Source organism: Neophocaena asiaeorientalis, unplaced genomic scaffold, assembly GCF_003031525.2.
Source record: "Neophocaena asiaeorientalis asiaeorientalis breed wild unplaced genomic scaffold, Neophocaena_asiaeorientalis_V1.1 scaffold70, whole genome shotgun sequence".
NCBI classification, from domain to species: Eukaryota; Metazoa; Chordata; class Mammalia; order Artiodactyla; family Phocoenidae; genus Neophocaena; species Neophocaena asiaeorientalis.
In genome coordinates this window covers 14,052,484-14,067,328 of record NW_020175410.1, presented here as the reverse complement: position 1 = coordinate 14,067,328, position 14,845 = coordinate 14,052,484, and the positions used below count along the sequence as shown (strand labels likewise).

The 14,845-nt window shown below is 38.6% G+C and overlaps 1 protein-coding gene across 11 annotated transcripts in view; it reads left to right on the top strand.

Moving 5' to 3' along the window:
- AKAP9 (A-kinase anchoring protein 9) overlaps window positions 1-13,503 on the top strand; it is a 147,669-nt gene extending 134,166 nt beyond the window's left edge. For 5 of the 11 annotated variants that reach the window (XM_024767016.1, XM_024767014.1, XM_024767013.1 and 2 more), the window contains 11 exons: window positions 458-608; window positions 2,121-2,789; window positions 3,025-3,230; window positions 3,555-3,660; window positions 5,108-5,290; window positions 6,365-6,565; window positions 7,434-7,666; window positions 9,731-9,816; window positions 10,973-11,123; window positions 11,691-11,830; window positions 12,955-13,503. In XM_024767016.1, the coding sequence (XP_024622784.1) occupies window positions 458-608; window positions 2,121-2,789; window positions 3,025-3,230; window positions 3,555-3,660; window positions 5,108-5,290; window positions 6,365-6,565; window positions 7,434-7,666; window positions 9,731-9,816; window positions 10,973-11,123; window positions 11,691-11,830; window positions 12,955-12,989 (2,161 nt within the window). In that variant the 3' untranslated portion in view covers window positions 12,990-13,503. Of the gene's footprint in view, window positions 1-457; window positions 609-2,120; window positions 2,790-3,024; window positions 3,231-3,554; window positions 3,661-5,107; window positions 5,291-6,364; window positions 6,566-7,433; window positions 7,667-9,730; window positions 9,817-10,972; window positions 11,124-11,690; window positions 12,398-12,954 lie in introns of those variants that run through there. The other 6 variants (XM_024767009.1, XM_024767015.1, XM_024767012.1 and 3 more) reach the window with 2 other exon arrangements.
- Window positions 13,504-14,845: the final 1,342 nt, after the last annotated feature.

The window sequence follows — 14,845 nt, the reverse complement described above, 5'->3', positions numbered from 1 at the left end:
ATTTTTTTTTTTTTAATTAAGTTATTTATTTTTGGCTGCATTGGGTCTTTGTTGCTGCACACAGGCTTTCTCTAGTTGCGGCGAGTGGGGGCTACTCTTCCTTGTGGTGTGCGGGCTTCTCATTGCGGTGGCTTCTCTTGTTGTGGAGCACGGGCTCTAGGCACATGGGCTTCAGTAGTTGTGGCACGTGAGCTCAGTTGTGGCTCATGGGCTCTAGAGCACAGGCTCAGTAGTTGTGGCGCACGGGCTTATTTGCTTCGTGGCATGTGGGATCTTCCCGGACCAGGGATCGAACCCATGTGCCCTGCATTGGCAGGCTGATTCTTAACCACTGAGTCACCAGGGAAGCGCCACCTAGTTTATAACATGCCGCCACTTTTCAGTGGAAGCTGTTCTCTGTCAATAATACACTTGGTCAAAGTAGTTTTATGAAAGTTCATTTGTCTCTGTGATTTAGGTTGGAAGTTAAAGATAAAACGGATGAAGTACATTTGCTTAATGACACATTAGCAAGTGAACAGAAAAAGTCCAGAGAGCTTCAGTGGGCTTTGGAGAAAGAGAAAGCCAAGCTGGGACGCAGTGAAGAGCGGGATAAAGAAGAACTTGAGGTATTGTTATCTTTGTCTTTAAATATCTGTGAAAAAATCCACAGTGATAGAAGAGAGACATTCCTCTTCCTATAATGTTGACCTTAGACTCATTATTAGGTATAATAAGTCGTTCACTATGTGTTGAATATTATAATGTTATCTAAAGTATTATCAGGAATTGCTAATGGTATGATCTTTTTTTGTTTTGCTGCATCCAAGGATGCATAGAGACTGTTCTGCTACAGCATGTGTTTTAGGAATTTGAATTAGTGCATATATAATTTGATAAATATGGCAATTGTGTCTTTTTAATGCAGAAGTAGTTTAGGTTCCTGTTTTCTCCTAGGGAAGGAGAGCAGCGATACTTTTCTGGCAGCAGGAGCCCTTGCTACTATATTTTAAGACGCTGGGCTCTCTCCCAGAGAGGCACACCCGAGCCTTGCACAGCTCACAGCTCAAAGCAGGTTGTACTGCAGGCAGTGCCACTTTAGCAGTTCCCCCTGGCTCGGAGCTCTTCTTCTATCCACATAATCCTGGTACTCGCTAGCTCTGTGCTAAAAAACTGTGTAGCCAGAATCCAGATTTTCTGCCGTTACTTTTTTGGGTTTTTTGGGTTTTTTTTAATGTCCACCATGGATGGTAGCCTCCAGGCACAGTGAGCTTTCTACCTAGCAAGGACATGTTATTTCCTCAGGTATTGATTACTATTTTTTTAATCATTACAAATTTTTATAGGTTTTGAGTAGTTTGTCCCTAAACCTGCTCTCCTCATAAGCCCTATTATTTTTAGTTATGTGGTATGGTATTGGAAAATTCAAGGGTTTTCAGGAACTCCCATCACATTATATCAGAAATACTTTTCTTTTCTTTTTTTCTTTAACTTTATTTTATTTTGTTTTTATTTTTGGCTGCATTGGGTCTTCGTTGCTGTGCGTGGGTTTTCTCTAGTTGCGGGGAGCAGGGGCTACTCTTCATTGCGGTGCGTGGGCTTCTCATTGCAGTGGCCTCTCTTGTTGCGGAGCACGGGCTCTAGGTGCACAGGCTCAGTAGTTGTGGCTTGTGGGCTCTAGAGTGCGGGCTCAGTAGTTGTGGCGAACGGGCCTAGTTGCTCCGCGGCATGTGGGATCTTCTGGGACCAGGGCTCAAACTCGTGTCCCCTGCATTGGCAGACAGATTCTTAACCACTGCGCCACCACGGAAGCCCAGAAATACTTTCATTTTTAAAGGTTGTTAATCCTAGAAGAAATGTACTCTGCTTCATATTTCTTAACCAGATATGATTAATGTTGGGAGAGAAAATATTACGTAGCTTAGCCCTATTTTGTTGATATTCTTTGATGAAAATCAACTGGCTGTCCAAATAATTACACTCTAACCACTGAAAATACAAGTTAGTAAATTGGATAATCAGTTCTTTTACCAGATACTATCAACTTAGTATTAATAAAGGCACAATTGTATACTTAATATTATTGAAAGTATTCTCCATAATATTAACATAAATTCTTAAATTCAACTTTCTCCTACAAGGATCTGAAATTTTCACTTGAGGGTCAGAAACAAAGGAATATTCAGCTAAATCAACTTTTGGAACAACAGAAACAACAACTAAATGAATCACAGCAGAAAATAGAATCACAGAGAGTGCTACATGATGCCCAGTTATCCGAAGAACGAGGTCGAAACTTGGAGCTTCAAGTACTTCTTGAATCTGAGAAAGTTCGAATTCGGGAAATGAGCAGTACCCTGGATAGGGAACGGGAATTACATGCACAACTACAGAGCAGTGATGATAGTGGGCAGTCTCGGCCATCCTTACCCTCTGAGGACCTCCTTAAAGAGCTTCAGAAGCAGCTAGAGGAGAAACACAGTCGCATAGTAGAATTGTTAAATGAGACTGAGAAATATAAACTGGATTCTTTGCAAACAAGACAGCAAATGGAAAAGGATAGGCAGGTTCACAGGAAGACATTGCAGACAGAACAAGAGGCCAACACTGAGGGACAGAAAAAAATGTATGAGCTTCAGTCCAAAGTGGAAGATCTTCAGCGCCAACTGGAAGAGAAAAGGCAACAAGTTTACAAGTTAGACCTTGAAGGGAAACGACTGCAAGGAATTATGCAGGAATTCCAAAAGCAGGAACTAGAACGAGAAGAAAAACGAGAAAGTAGAAGAATTCTGTATCAGAATCTTAATGAGGTAAATTGACATTTTGTTTTAAAATATTTTTTAAAAGAATACTGTAGCCATGTGATCATATATAATTTTGATATTGGATTAAATTATTTAAATAGCTATGTACAAATCATTTAAAAATGAAATCTATAGAAGTTTATTTGGAATAAAAACAATAACTGTGTTCCCCTAAGAAAGAATGTGATGTGCTATTTATTTTATAATGATTGCTCTTTCCTTTTCTGTCCAAAATTGCCAGCCAACCACTTGGAGTTTAACCAATGATCGAACCAGAAATTGGGTTCTTCAACAGAAAATAGGAGAGACAAAGGAATCAAGCTATCCTAAAATGATTGAAATGAATGGAGGAGGAGCTGGCTATAATCATGAATTAGAAATGATCAGACAAAAACTTCAACATGTGGCTTCAAAACTACAGCATCTAGCCCAGAAAGCCTCCAATAGGTTAGAATTTTCTGCCTGACCTTTGGAAATGGCATTCTTAGACAAGCTGGACAGAATCTGTCACTCACTCTTAGCTAGCCAGGGGTGGGAAATTCAAATTTTAAAGTTAATTCATGTTTACATTAGGAGGTGATATTCTTTAACAAAACTCACATACCTGAAAAAAAATATCGTTAACATCCTGACTCAGGGAAAGAGAACACTTAATGTAAAGGAGAAGTAAGAGGTGAAGCAGTGTTGCCTGATGTGTAATGTTTGTGTTAGTCAACACTGCTCCTTGAGATGATATGTTTTGACTTTTTGCCCTTTTTTTTTTTTTTTAAGACTACAGTTTGAAACAGCAGATGATGAAGATTTTGTTTGGGTTCAGGAAAACATTGATGGAATTGTTTTACAACTACAGAAATTAACTGGCCAGCCAGGCGAAGAGGTAAGACTTTCTAAAAACACTTTGTATAGTATCGAGAGCAAAGATTTAATGGAAATTATATGAATCATTTGAAACTGGCACTGTATGTTCTAAAGAGTTTTAATTATATCTTGTCATTTATTTAAAATAATAATGTTTGCCTTTCCCCAATAGAAGGTAGTGAAAGTTTGAGGGGAAACAAAATTATCATTATTGAATAATTATAATTCTTATTATATTATGAAAAGTTTCTTGAAAGAATAGTCTGTCTTTTACCCTCACCACTCCATGAAACCACCCTCAGGATGCTACCAGTGTGTTGACAATTGACTAATCTGGTGAATCTTTTCAATCCCTGTAATTCTTGGCTTCTTTGTAGCATCTGATACTTTTGACCTCTTCCATTTTAAATACCCTCTCTTTCCTTTCCTTTTGTGTTAATATTCTCTCATTTCTTCCATTTCTTTCATCAATCACCTTCATGAGTTCTTCTTATGCTCATCCATTTTTTTCCTCTAACTGAAAGCTCATTCATTCCCACAGCCTGAATTCTCAGTAGACTTAATTATTGAACAAATACTTACATTGGGCACCTGCTGTGTGCCAGGTACTATACTGGGTTCTGGGGCTATAGTGAACAAATCTGATAAAAATCTCACCTTTATGGAGCTTATCTTCTTGTGGACTATGGTTCTATTCTGAAACCTTTGTCCTGTGGTGCAGGTTTATCTTTTCACTTAGTTATGAGACATCTTTCCTTGGGGAAACAAACCCCGTAGTGACCCCTTTAGCAATCTCACAGGCACAATCCAAACTGAGCATCGTCTTCCTTTTCTCCTTCCTATCCCAAACCCACATTTTTGGTCATGATATCACGCAGTTTAGAGAGTTGAAAGTCACCCTAGACCCTTTCCTTCATTCTTACTTGCACATCCAAGCAGTCACTAAGTCCTGTGCCCTCTACCTCCTAAGTGCCTTTAGTCATTGCCTGCATTCAGGCCTTCAGCATTTCTCACCTGGACTGTTGGCAGTAACTTCCTGATGTGTCTGCCTGACATCAGGATCTTTCTCCTCTAATTTACTCTACTTTGCGCAGTACTGTCAAAGGAATCTTTCTCACACGTAGATTTTGTTTATGGCATGCTACAGCCTAAAGCCTTTCATGGCTCTTCACTACCTACATTTAGGTCTATTATCCATAAAATGAAAGCAACCTTTAATCTTAACAGGTGTGTTTTAGCTCCTTAAAAGCAACACACTCACGCTCAAGCCTTTGTGCCTTTACATGTACTCTTCCTTCTGCTTAATATGGCCTTCTTTCCTGCCTAGTAGAATCCTACTTATTATTTAAGACGCAGCTCAAGCACTATTTCTTCATGAAATCTGTTGTTCTCAGTGACTTCACATTTTATATGCATTATTTGTAAAAGTTTGTGCTTATATGACCTTTTGCCATTTTGTCTTTTAGCCTACCTTAAGGTCCCCAAGTACTTCTTGTGGCTCATTAACTGAAAGACTACTAAGACAAAATACTGAGCTGACAGGACATATCAGCCAACTGACTGAAGAAAAGAATGATTTAAGAAACATGGTTATGAAGCTGGAGGAGCAGATCAGGTGTTATCGACAGACAGGAGCTGGCAGAGATTATGTACGTCTGATTTTATCATGGCAGCATACTAAGCATCTGATTCTTAGTAGGATCACTGGAAAATTTTATAGGAATGACAGTAATAATAATAGCTATTATTTATTTGTGGGGAGCCTTCTCTGCCAGATTCTGGGTTATATATGTTCAGAATCTCTTATCCACACCCTGCCTTGCACTTCAGAAAACTGAAGTCAGTAGTCAAACCAAGATATACTTATCTCCAAAGCCAAGTACTTTGCTACCTATGGACCGATTGCAGATACATGTGAAGAAGTGTTCACATGTGCATTCTGCCTGTTCTTGTCAGTTATTTATCAGTAACTGTGTTCATAACTGAAGTGGAAAATGCCATTAAATTACATATTTCAGTCTAATAAACTACTCTGGGAATTTATTTAAATTTTTTCTATTTAAAAACTACAAAATACTAAATTGCTAGCTCTGTTACCATCCAATATAAAGATAGGAAGGACCTGTAAGACCAACTGTGTGGTCAGATGCATGATAACACATCCACACAGCCTCTATAGAGACCCACTTCCCTATGTACAAGTTGGGTTTTATTTCCCCACTTCTCCAGTGTACTTTTTCAGGCACAGGCTCAACATTTGAACCCAGCTGGTCCATTTTTAAAGTCTACCAAAAAAAACAAGCAAAAAAAGGGAAATTCCTTGGTGGTCAGTGGGTTAGGACTCTGCACTTTCACTGTTGTGGCCTAGATTCAGCCCCTAGTTGGGGAACTAACATCCTGATAACCTTTAGTGCAGCACGGCCAAAAAAAAAAGTCTCTAGACTTTTTTAGTTGAAAGCTCTACTAATCCAAACATCTTCTCTGGGGCCAGGCTTTCACACGGATTTTTAGTTGTAAAGTTAATCTACTCAGCAAGGTCATAAACTTAAAAGTTAGTGGATATTCTTTAATGTCAGTTGAGATTGGCTTTGAACTTCCCTGTCTGAGGTTGGAAAGCTGAGCATTCTATAACCCTCATAGGGATACCTTTGATATGTTTAATTCAGATTCTTCTTCAGAAACTTGTTCTTTAAAATCATGTAAGTAGGCTCTGGCCTCTGCAGTCTTCTAGGTTTTCATTCAGTGGTGGCCCCAACATTGAAGCCATCATTGCTTCAGAAAAAGAAGTCTGGAACAGAGAAAAGTTGACTCTCCAAAAATCCTTGAAACGGGCAGAAGCTGAAGTATACAAACTAAAAGGTGAACTAAGAAATGAAGCTTTACTTCAAAATCTGAGCCCTGACTCTGAGCATGCCACTGTAAAGGTAGGAGACATCTTCCATCTAAATGTATACTAGAATTGGACCTCTGCTTTTGCCTTATTTCATCTATCACTAACCTTAATTGTCAGACTAAAGAATTTTAGGTGGCACTCAGGCTGTGTCTCTAGGTCTCTGTACTCAGTCTGTCATTGAATGCAGATCTCTAGCTGGTCACAAAAAAATTGTGGTGAAGCATGCCCGGGTTTGGGACAAGATTAAGTTCTATTAATGGTCACAGAGGCAGCACCTTGAGCTCATGGTCCCATTTCCCACAGTCTCATCCCTAAAAGACCAACAGAAAGTTAGCTTTTCAACTCCCAACAGAAGCTCTCTACTACTGTCAGTATTAGAGGATCATGCTCTGTAAGTGGTAAGCCCTCTGAATAGTCTCTCTAATGACTAATGATGAATATTGTAGTACAACTACCTTAACCAGTTAACGTAAAATCCAAAAAAAAACAAGGAAAGAAAGAAAATGTTTGGAATATTTATTCCAGCTATGGAGTGAACATAAATTTATGACTCTTAAAGGGACAGAAAACATTAACATTGAAAAAGTTAAATAGATCAGTGATGATACTAATAAAGTAGCTCTATACAATTAAAAAAACTCAGGTGATAATGCAAAGACAAAAATTTTTGCAATGAATATGATTAATAGGAGCTAAAATCCATTCACTAAAGGGAGGCAGAAGTATAAAGGTTTAACTTTACTTTTTACCTTTGTTGATAAAGTAGAAAACAGTGATAGGGTACCTGCCATTCTACTACTGCCACTTTTTAAAAATAAAGTCTAGGTTATCTTCCCCTAGAGAACAGTTTGAATAACTTCTTAATAATGTCTTTATGTTTTTCTTTTCTTTAAACATAGAGAATTTATGGCAAATACCTGAGGGCAGAAAGTTTTCGGAAAGCTCTCATTTATCAAAAGAAATACCTGCTTCTGTTACTGGGTGGGTTCCAGGAATGTGAGGATGCCACCCTGGCTCTGCTTGCCCGAATGGGGGGACATCCGGCCTTCACGGATCTAGAGGTGATCACCAGCCGTCCAAAGGGCTTCACCAGGTTTCGGTCAGCTGTCAGAGTGTCCATGGCAATTTCGAGGTAAAATACTTGAAAGAAAATGCATTTTAATAGACTTTCTAAAGAGATTAGTTATTTTCAGTTCTCTTTTCTCTGCCCGTTGTGCTCCATATTCATATAGTATAAGACACTTGCCATCACTGAAACATGTCTACTTCTCTCTACGTTTTCATCCTTTAGTCAGGGATACTTTATGTTATACTATAGAGAGCCTATGAGAAGGGCCCTCCCAGAGGCAGGCAGCCAGTGATTCGGCTGGGACATCCAATCTGGGTTGTCTCTCTTTTCTTTTTTTAATTAATTTATTTATTTAGTCTCTTTTTTTTTAATCTGAATAAGTCCATGAACTAGTTCAGACATATAAATAAAAGAGATCATAAGAGAGAAAAGTGTTTTTTGAAAAGTTACTTAGGCTGACATACATTCATTTTCTTCATTACTAAAATAACCCACTCTCACAGCCCAGCTACAGAAAGCCCTGGCCTGACTCTGCATTGGACTGTGCTGTTGCTTTTGTCACTCCTTCTCTGGTAGTTCCAAGCTAGGAACTCTGGTTATACCCAGACACCTAGATACCTTCTCCATGCTTCTTCTCCCTTTTACTTCTGTAGGAGCCAGACAGTCTCGAAGGAAATTTTTTTTTTAAGTATTACCCAATTCCGTTATATTGAGGTTATTTACAAGTACCTCAAAAGACCACGAAGGCAGAATAAAAGGTGTGATTTATGTTTTTGTGTGCTGGGTAGCATCTGCTGGCTTTCAGCTCCTCACTGCCCTTCTAGGCCAGCCTCCATACTGCCAGGGGCTTACAGCCTGCGGATTGTGTCTCCCAGACTCCTTGCCAAATGGCGTCCTTTTTGGTTCTGTCTTTTCTTGGCAGTAGCACAAGAATTAGAAGGTTGGAGAAAGCAAAGAGCTTTCCTTCCTCATCTTTTCCTTTTCCTTTGTCATCTTTCATTCCCTTCATCACCTTATACAGCTTGTACAGGGTTAAGTGCTGGGAGATGCATGATAAAGAAAAAAGACATAATCCCTGCCTAAATCCCTGAAGGCAGCTCACTTTCTAGTGGGGCATACCAATATGCACATAACTTAGGAGACACTAAATGACAGATCACAGGAGTTAGCTATTAATTTCGATTTCAAGAATTCGGGAAGGCTGCATGAAAGCCAGTTGCCATTGAAGGACTTCACTTTTTCACCCTCTTTTTCTTGACCTCTTATATGTTTATTGTATTTTGACCCTCCTAAAACTGAGCCTTGAAAATAGTTGGAATTAAGAAGTCAAACCTGGTGTTCCAGAAAGCTCTTTGGGCTAGGACGGGGCAGGCAGCTGCTTGCTACAGCTGGGCTGTGACACAGCCTCCCCTGTTCCTTTTGAAGCCATCACTGCTTTTCATCCCTGATTACATGGCCTCACTCATTTTCCAGTTTTCCCTGCTCTCTCTTACTGCCAATTTAAGGGTCTTTCTGTTCTCTTTCCATCTCATCTCCCCTTTAGTCTCCATTCTTCTTCTTTTCATTTCTTCTCACCCTTTCTTTGCCCATCCAATTAACCTTTTCTGCTGTTGCTCTTCATCTGTTATTTTATTTTATTTTATTTTTTGGCGGTACGCGGGCCTCTCACTGCTGCGGCCTCTCCCGTTTTGGAGCACAGGCTCCGGATGCACAGGCTCAGCGGCCATGGCTCACGGGCCCAGCCGCTCCGTGGCATATGGGATCTTCCCGGACCGGGGCACGAACCCACGTCCCCTGCATCGGCAGGTGGACCCTCAACCACTGCGCCACCAGGGAAGCCCTGCTCTTCATCTCTTTATGTCCCATGTACCTCTAAAGCCAGAACCTGGTACTGGCAAAAGAAGAGACCTCTGGTGCCTCATGGGAAGCCCTGTTCTTCTGTTCCAGTCAATTTTGCCACAAACCAGGGGACATTTGCATAATCTTAGATGAGGCAGTCATGTGATTATATAGAAATTTGTTCTGCATTCATATTTAAACGTATGACTTGATTTTTGTTGTAAGTGTATGTTTATACTCTTTACACTGTAGATGTTCTGTGAAATTCTTTCTTGGGATCTTTTTTAGAATGAAATTTTTGGTTCGACGGTGGCATCGAGTCACAAGTTCTGGTTCCATCAATATTAACAGGGATGGCTTTGGATTGAATCCAGGTGAAGTCAAAATAGAATTTTTTCTTATGTTGATGATGCTGTAAAATTACTGCACGTGTAATACCTTCCAAATAATGTGTTCTGGGACCCATGTTGTCCGAAGACAAAGCCCTTATAACTAACAAAGCTGGGGACCTTGCTGTTCTAAAGAGTAATAAAAGCTGATATTTATGGAGCACTTAGTTCACACTAGGCCCTGCTTTTTTCCATGTATTCTCATAATCCTATGATGTAAATACAGTTACTATTCTTTTTACTTTACAGACGAAAAACTGAGGCATGGAAAGCATTTGTCATTTGTCCCAAATTACCCAGTAGGAAGTGGTAGAGTCAGCAGCAAACCCTGACAGTCTGGCTCCAGAGCCTACTCTTTGCACAACTGCGTTTAAGGCTCTGGTTCAAGATAGGATTGCTGTTACTCTAGTATATGAAAGTTTTGATTTGAAATTTTCACAATTTAGCAATATTCAAACAGGTTTCTGTTTACCAGTAGGTGATATAACAGTTAAAATTCCTTCTCTCTACACTGAAACATTAGGGCTTCAACATTTCAGGCAAAAGGATGAGGTCAAAAGCTGGGGAGCACACAGAATTATAGACACACAGCATATCTATATGTATTGGTAGTAAACCACTGTTACATGTTTTACACAGAGAAAGAGGAAAATATATGTGGTACTCTAAGCAAAATGTTTTTGAAATACGCCTCCTTATACTGAAACAGCTGAAATTTGTACCATAATGAATTTTGTGTTGTAAGTTAGCATATCTTGGTTTCAAGTTTTTTCCAGTAAAAGCCAGTATACTAGAGTGATAAAAGGACTTGGCTGTATTCATCTAATATTTTTTATCCACATTGCCTTTTCTGTCAAACCACACACAGACACCCCTCACTTCACCTCTAGTTAAAACTAAGAAGCGGTCTTTAAAAAATAAAATAGTTTATTTTCTTAGAGGTGTAGTTCCAGATTATCAGAAATACTAATATCCAAAGGTAAATGAAACAAGCTGTACTATTGTTTCTCTCCTGTAGCAAGAATAATTGAAAGTGACTATACATAGGAGATAGTAGTGTAGTACAGTATAGTAAGTCTTTTGAACCCTTATCCATTTTGTAGAAATTTTTCAAGGGCTTGGTATTTTTTTTCTTTACAAGGTACATTTTGGATTACTTTAGGTGCCGAAAAGACTGACCCATTTTATCATTCTTCTGGTGGGCTGGAGCTATATGGAGAACCAAGACAGAGTACGTATCGCTCAAGATCAGATCTGGACTATCCAAGGTCTCCTTTACCATTTCAAAATAGGTAAGAATTTGATGAAATCTATACTAATATACTAATACTTAACAGAGAATGAAGGACAGTGTTAGGGCTTTGACTTCTTTGCATTGAAATAGCTAAATGTGTCTTTAGTTATGTATTAGTTACATAATCTAAAGCTCAGAATCAAAAACAGTTTTTGAATTTGTAACTGGTTTCCAAGGGTATAGGAAACAGAGCTGATCAAGTGTTATTTAGTATGTATGCTGTGGCTAGACATTGAGAAAGGTATTAACTAAAATTGAGAGTCTGGAATTATGAAAACACCTCTAAAGTTTGCAGGGCAAGATGCATTTATATATATGCAGCCTTTATTGATGGCCTCTGCGACAGGCAGTGTACTGGATGTACATTCTTTTGATGACTTAGTAGCTGCTTTGAATTTATTGAAGAGTTTTTTCCTTTCCACATGATTCAGACTCAGTAGTATGGGCTATATAGATTGAGCAGTGTACGAGTGGTCTACCTTTTGAGGGCAGGGTGGTGGTAGGCTGAGTTACTTGTATTGTTTCTGGATAATTGGGATTCATGTTTGTATTTTTAATCTCATAGGTACCCAGGTCCTCCAGCTGATTTAAATCCTGGTTCCTTAGCATGTTCTCAGCTTCAGAATTATGATCCTGACAGAGCCCTGACAGATTATATCACTCGGCTAGAGGCACTGCAGAGACGACTTGGAACTGTACAGTCAGGTACCCTCAGGTTAACCAAGTATTGGCAGCACCATAGTGCTTGATAGACCCGGAACGCTTTCTCTTTCTGAAATTCCTTGACCTTCCTCATTAGGATAATCAAATCTTACAGTTCAGTGCCTGAGTTGCCAGGCTAGACTTTAGGAATTTAAGACAAAACATGATTTATCACCCTGGATCCCATTCTCAGCCCCCCAAAATTCCTGCTCATCTCATTGAAAAGACTGATTAGGGGAAATGCACGACGAGCACCAATGTGCAAAGTACTCTGAAGCTTACACAGTCTGCTAGAGAACTTGTTCCTAAGTAATACATCGTGAGGCATGCAAATAAGGGATAGCGAGATGAGAGGACGCAAGTACTTTAAGCACTTACTGCAGCCATTATCTCTACTAGGGCCTTGTACTCTTACGTATGATCCAAGGAACCCATCCCATTCAAAAGACTGTAAGAATGACGTTTTATTTTTCTCTGCTCAAAAACACACGCAGAAAAATTTCATTATTAGTAGAAGTGGATTCCCTTCCTTGTTTATTGTGAGAAAAACCTCTTTTCCCGTCTCTCTTCAGTTCACTCCAATTCAAAGATTTTGAATCATTTTAATTTAATGAGCTTTAAGTCTATATATATATATATATGTATGTTACTATTATTAGAGACCCTTTTCTCCTACTATTCCCACAAAATAGATAGGACTAATAACCAGTTATTTAAGTTAGTAGTTTATCTCTTCATACAAGAAATCACCTAACCCAAGAAACTTGTAGAAAACTTTTATTATCATAGCTGGGCTTTGTTGGTTTGAGCATCTAAATTTCACAAGACCCAGATTTTGAAGACCAAAAGATATTTCAAGAGGTATAGAACATTGAACCTGCAGGGCACTTTACAGAGAATCTTAAAATTAATCTCACTTAGCATGCTATGGAGCCAGCCACAATGGCTTTTAAATATATATTAAAAATCCCTTTTAAAAAAATCAGTTCAGGTCTGAATAAGACTTTTTTAGAGGAAAACAAAGCATTTTTTAAAAAATGATGGGTAATAATCTTCTGCCCATCATGAACTAGTCTAAGTCACAATCTAATTTGAAATCATTGAATTATCCTGTTCCTGTCTTATAGGTTCAACTCAGTTTCATGCTGGCATGAGAAGATAATCCTTTGAAACATCATGAATCGAAGTGATTTTAAACAAATTCCCTTTTGTAAATCAGTGGTTCTTTTGTGCTTTTGTATTGTGGATATTCAATGGGACCAATCTGAACACAGCTTATGATTGTATACAAATCCCTTGCCAGCACATGAAAACAAACTGGAATTTGTACATATAAGCATTGTGTATGTATTCATGCACAATAATCATTAAATTACATGTATATTTGTGGAATGCTAATTTAAATGATTAAATTATAAACCTCGTGTATTTATCAAATGGGTGAAAAGATTAAACTTTTGGCATTATGTTACTGTTGAATGTGTAGCTTGAGGTGTCCTGCACTTTTCTTAAGGCTACTGAAGTTATATGTTTCTGCCTAATATATTTGCTACTGGTGATGAAGACAGATAATATCACTTGTAGAGACTTATTTTTGTATAATGGTAGAAGTTTTGAATTTTATGGGATATTTTGTCAAGTACTGAAATAAAAATGACTTCACCATTTTAACTACACTGTATTTGAACCTTCTTCACTTTTAACGAGCCATAGTTCTTGGTGCATGTCTTAGTACGTTCGGGCTGCTATAACAAAATACCATAGCCTGGGTGGCTTATAAAAACAATAGAAATTTATTTCTATTCTATTTATTTCTAGTTCTGGAGGCTAGCAAGTCCAAGATCAAAGCGCCAGCAAATTTGGTGTCTGGTGAGAGCCCATTTCCTGATTTTGTAGACTGCCATCTCCTCACTCTGTCCTCACGTGGCAGAGGGGCAAGGGGGCTCTCCAAGGTCTCTTTTATAAGGGCACTAATCCCATTCGTGAGAGCTCTGCCGCCATGACCTAATCACCTCCCAAAGGCCCCACCAACAAATACCAACAAATTGGGGATTAGGTTTCAACATACGAATCTGGGGAGATACAGACATTCAGCCTACAGTAGTATGTATCACCTTATTATATATCTCAAGTATGTAGCATTTAGAGATTCAGAAAGTTGTCCTAATTTTAGAATTAGCTACTATTGGGATTTTTCTTTCCCTACACGGAGAAAGAGTTTTTCCATGTGCCTTTTTTTATCAACTTTAAGTCTACATATAGTCTTTTTTAGAAGCCAAATGAGTATTTTCATGATAAATCCATATTTGCCCTATTATGTTTAAGGTTACTTATATCCAAAGGTGTGTCCTCACAAAGCCATGCCCACTAAGATAATACAGAATCTTAAATTTTATTAACCACAATGCAGCAGAATTAAGCAGTATTCCTGCTGTCCAATCCAAATTCAGAGTGAGATGCTTTCACAGAGATAATATGGATCTCAATGTTATTTCTTAACTAGAGTCCTCCTGATAACATGGCCATCAGTATTTGATATTTATTTCCAGAGGATTTTATCTTACCATTAGATATTCTATGATTTACACCAACACAAACAGGCAATCTACACGCTTGGAAATTTCAAATTACCTAAATTTTCCATATTAGCAGCTGGGTTCCAATAAGGAGTTCTAGAAGTTACAAATGTATTCTAAAACAGTTGAAGAGGGGAGGTTGTGGGTAAAACCTTTTTTAGCTAAACATAGCTTTCCATTCAAGGCAATTCTACTCTTGAGAGAGAATGGAGAAAAGAGCAGATAAACAAGTGCTCTGATCAGTCTTATTATTTCACTCCCATCATTTGACCATCACCGTCCTTATGACATTAGGCCTCTGCAGTCAGACTTGTTAATGCTTCTCAATAATTGGTCTGTGGTTAAAAACTAAATCTTTTTAAGTCTTCTTAAAACTATTCACTAAACATGGACCAGCCTTACCAGAGTTTTAACTTTTTTTGTGTGCCATGAACCTCTCTAG